The sequence below is a fragment of the Perissodus microlepis genome, chromosome 2 (genome assembly GCF_051167445.1).
Source record: "Perissodus microlepis isolate ML-2025 ecotype Zambia chromosome 2, ASM5116744v1, whole genome shotgun sequence".
In the NCBI taxonomy this organism is placed as follows: Eukaryota; Metazoa; Chordata; class Actinopteri; order Cichliformes; family Cichlidae; genus Perissodus; species Perissodus microlepis.
The window spans coordinates 1,416,784-1,421,567 of NC_140462.1; the positions used below are offsets into that span (position 1 = coordinate 1,416,784).

The 4,784-nt window shown below is 56.6% G+C and overlaps 1 protein-coding gene across 1 annotated transcript; it reads right to left on the reverse strand.

The window, feature by feature from the left end:
* Positions 1–447: 447 nt before the first annotated feature.
* Positions 448–3,053, reverse strand: LOC146391976 (uncharacterized; the record flags this gene model as incomplete). Its single annotated transcript, XM_084944840.1, has 2 exons — positions 2,872–3,053; positions 448–2,792 (listed from the first exon to the last, which is right to left on the reverse strand). A coding segment is annotated over exon 2 (2,091 nt), but the record flags the coding sequence as incomplete, so codon positions are not given.
* Between the last annotated feature and the right edge of the window lie 1,731 nt (positions 3,054–4,784).

The window sequence follows — 4,784 nt, forward strand, 5'->3', positions numbered from 1 at the left end:
CGTTATGGCACCAACTCCAGCAGGCATACCCTGACCAGTACTTTAAACACTGACATGGAGTCTAACTCAACGATCCTGCGCCGGAGGAAGCTCCATCGCTCTGTTAAGTAGCTCCCCCGACGAGCCTGATCAGAAGCAGGTGTGTGAGAACCTAGGCGTGACCGGCAGCCGGCAGGGCCACACCCCTCAGGCCTGCAGGTGGCTGTCCTCCATCCTTCAGCCACACCCGCAGACACCCACACCAGCAAGGAACACAAGAGCACAGTGCAGCAAACATACATCCAATACAATAACAATAATAATGGTCCACACTGCTCACGGACCCCGAGTCCCCGGAACCGGGTCCGTGACAGTACCCCCCCTCTAAGGGTCGACTCCCGACGACCCTAAAACAAAACCACAAAAACCAAAAACCACAGCACAACCAACCCAGGGTGGGAGGCGGGGGGTCCAGGACGGAGGGCCCCAAAACCTCTCCGCTAAACAGCCACCACAAAGCAACAAAAGAAAAACACAGTTCAACAGTCCAATCCCCCGGTCCGGTGGCAGCAAACACAGTTCTGCCGACCGACCCGCAGGACGGCAAAACAAGCGGGACCTGCTGTGGGTCAGGCAGTGGCGGCAAAACAGTTCAGGTGGCCTACCTCTACCCCCTTGATGGAAACGCAGCAGCTCCGGCGGGCGGCCACGGGTCCGGCAGCAGCGGCGGAACGGTTCTGGTGGCCTGCCACGGGTCCAGTGGCGGCGGCGGCGCTGCTCCTCCGGCGGCTTGCCCCGGGTCCGGTGGCGGCGGCGCTGCAGCTCCGACGGCCTGCCACTGGACCGGTGGCGGCGGCGCTGCACCTCCGACGGCCTGCCACGGGACCGGTGGCGGCGGCGCTGCACCTCCGACGGCCTGCCACGGGTCCGACGGCAACGCCACTGCTCCGGTGAGCAACAGCGAGGAGTGGCACATGGCCTATGAAGCGCTGGTCGCTGACGTGGACGCGCTAGACGTGGGCAGCGTGGAGGGCGCGCTAGACACGGAGGTCCCCCTGACTCACTGACCTCCAGTTCTGGCTGAGTGAGTCCCTCCAGACCTCCGAGCTCCTCCGGTGTCAGCGCGGGCTCCACAGGCTCGTTGAGCTCCTCCCGCTCGCCGATCTCCAGCTCCGGCTCGCCGAGCTCCCCCGGCTGCGGCGCAGGCTCCTCCCGCTCGCCGAGCTCCTCTGCTGGCAACGCCGGTCGCTCCGGCTCGTTGAGGTCCTCCAGCAGCGGCGCTGGCTCCTCAGCTGGTGGCTTGCTGAGCTGCTCCTGCTCCGGCTCGCTGAGCTCCTCCGGCAGCGGCGCTGGCTCCACCTGCTCCGGCTCGCTGAGCTCCTCCGGCAGCGGCGCTGGCTCCACCGGCTCGCTGAGCTCCTCCGGCAGCGGCGCTGGCTCCACCGGCTCTCTGAGCTCCTCCGGCTTCTGCTCGCTGAGCTGCTCCTCGGCAGGCAGCGCGAGCTCCTCCGGCTCGCTGAGCTGCTCCTCGGCAGGCAGCGCGAGCTCCTCCGGCTCGCTGAGCTGCTCCTCGGCAGGCAGCGCGAGCTCCTCCGGCTCGCTGAGCTGCTCCTCGGCAGGCAGCGCGAGCTCCTCCGGCTCTCTGAGCTCCTCCGGCTCGCTGAGCTGCTCCTCGGCAGGCAGCGCGAGCTCCTCCGGCTCTCTGAGCTCCTCCGGCTCGCTGAGCTGCTCCTCGGCAGGCAGCGCGAGCTCCTCCGGCTCGCTGAGCTCCTGCTCCTCGGCTGGCGCGAGCTCCTGCTCCTCGGCTGGCGCGAGCTCCTGCTCCTCGGCTGGCGCGAGCTCCTGCTCCTCGGCTGGCGCGAGCACCTCCGGCTCGCCGGGCTCCTGCTCGGGCAGCGCGAGCTCCTCTGGCTTGCTGGGCTCCTGCTCGGGCAGCGCGAGCTCCTCCGGCTCGGGCTGGGCAGGTCCGGGTGGCGACATAGCAGCCGGTGAAAAAGATGGCAGAATGGCGGCTGCAGGCAGATGAGACGACGGCGGTGCTACAGCTGCCGATGGTGAAGCAGCGAGTGGTGTGGAGACCGCTGAATGAGGCGACGCTAGCAGTACTGTTGGCCGGCTTGCAGCAGCGTCAGCGGTGTCACCACCCACTGTAAACAAAAAAGCAGATGGGGTGAGGAATGAGAAAGTGTCCTTATTACTCACCACAGCCGTCTCTTGAGATGTCCGGGAGGTTGGCTGCGGTGAGGAATGCCGGCGGCGCGAACGCCGTTTCCGGGTAGACGACGGGGCCGGCGTGTCAGGCTGAAGAACTTCAGGCTGGCCGAGTGGGGGGGCAGCCTGGATCGGAGAGTGGAGGTGAAGGGTGTTGAGCAGGAATTCCGCCACAATCGGAAAAAGATTGTCCAACACCCAGGGAAAACAAGTCAGTGTTTCCTGCAACCGCTTCTCCACAGCGCAACGTAAAACCTCCGCGTGCGCTTCCAGCCACAGGTCACACAGACGATTTACTTTGTCTGTCACCTCCCTCCTGAACCTCTCCGAAAAGTCCGCTGGGTCCATCTGGCAGGATCGTTCTGTCACGGTTTGCCAGGGCAAGCCGTGGGGGATGTTGGAGAAAGGACCCAAACGCTGGACTTAGTGCAATGAACAGTGCATTTATTTACAGTGGGGGGTAAATGTACACCACGCAATAGGTCTCCAGAGTGCTCCCTCAACTCCTGTGTTGTGCCTTCTCTCAAGTGCTGGTATTCCGTGCTCTCTGCTCCCGTGCCTACGCACACCCTGTGCGTCCTGCAGTCCCGTGTTCCGCTCTCCTGAGGAAAAAACAACAGACACCGCCGTTATGGCACCAACTCCAGCAGGCATACCCTGACCAGTACTTTAAACACTGACATGGAGTCTAACTCAACGATCCTGCGCCGGAGGAAGCTCCATCGCTCTGTTAAGTAGCTCCCCCGACGAGCCTGATCAGAAGCAGGTGTGTGAGAACCTAGGCGTGACCGGCAGCCGGCAGGGCCACACCCCTCAGGCCTGCAGGTGGCTGTCCTCCATCCTTCAGCCACACCCGCAGACACCCACACCAGCAAGGAACACAAGAGCACAGTGCAGCAAACATACATCCAATACAATAACAATAATAATGGTCTACACTGCTCACGGACCCCGAGTCCCCGGAACCGGGTCCGTGACAATATGATATGCTGTGGAGGGATGGGCTTTTAATCAAGTTACATAAGTTGGGTATTGGTGGCAGGACAACCAATTGGATCCAAGACTTTTTATCTGGTAGGAAGATCCAAGTGCGAATTGGTTCTACAATTTCTAGTCAGTGCACGGTTGAGAATGGAACGCCACAGGGCAGTGCGATTAGTCCCCTGCTTTTTGTTATAATGATCAATGATGTTTTTTCTGATGTTCCTGAGGGAATTGGGAGGTCTTTGTTTGCTGATGGTGTGTTATGGAAAAAGACGAAATATTGAGCACCTAGTGGGCGAGGTTCAGGATGCTGTAAATATGGTGTTTGAGTGGGGATTGGACAGAGGATTCAGGTTTTCGGTGGAAAAAACAAAAATGATGTTCTTTACCAAAAGAACAGTGAGTGAGACTTTGACATTGAAACTGTATGACAAGGTAATTGGGAAAGTGAGCTCTTTTAAGTACTTAGGTGTTGTGTTTGATTCGAGACTGACATGGAGGGAGCATATTGACCGGATTGAAACCAAATGCAAAAAAGTTATTAATGTTATGGAGTGTGTAGCTGGGAGGTGTTGGGGAGCAAGCTCTTCTGCTTTGAAAAGACTTTACCAGGCATTAATTAGATCGGTCTTTGATTATGGGTGTGTGGCGTATGGTTCAGCAGCTCCTTCTGTGTTGAAAGGTTTAGATGTTCTGCAATCGGAAGCCCTTAGAGTGTGCTGTGGAGCTTTTAAAACGTCTCCAGTCAGTGCCCTACAGGTGGATGGGAGAAATGCCCCTAGATCTTAGGAGGAAGCAAGTGTCGGTGAATTACTGGGTTCATCTTGGTGGTCATGGTGACGCACATCCCACAATGGAGGTACTTTTGGAATGCTGGGAGTATGGAAGAAGTCAGAAGGATCATTTTGGAAAGGTGGGGAATCAGTGGGCTAAGGAGTGTCATGTGTATGAACTTAAAATATGTCCTGCAGTAGTGTTCTCTGTGGTTCCTCCATGGTTATTGGAAACCCCTCCTGTGGAGTGGTACTTGCTGAATCTGAAGAGAAATTTGAAAGGAAGAGTTGATCTTGTTTCAGCATTTCATTTTCACAGCTTGCATGAATACCCTGAGTGTATTCATGTGTTCACGGATGGTGCTAAAAGTCCAGATACTGGAATTACAAGGTTTGGAATAGTAGTTCCATCAAAAAATACTGAAATAAACAGACGCACTTCGGATGGACTGGCAGTGTACACGGTTGAAATGGTAGCAATTTTGGTAGCATTGAAATGGGTAGAGTGTTCAAAAATCAGGCAGGTGGTATGTTCTGACTCGGCAGCTGTTATTTCAAGTCTACAATCATTTTGTTCAAAGACAAGGCAGGGCATGCTTTATGCTATTCAGGAGACTATAATATTCACTTTCTTTGGGTGCCAGCTCATGTAGGAATCAGTGGAAATGAAAAGGTGGATAGGTTGGCAAAAGGAGCGTTGACTAAAAATAGGAAATGTTACGGATTCAAATATTGGGGATGGATACAAGAGGAAAAACCACAATAACAACACTGGTCCGGCCGGGTTGAGTCAAACGATGATTTTAATGATCACACGCGTGGGAGATGGACACCGTA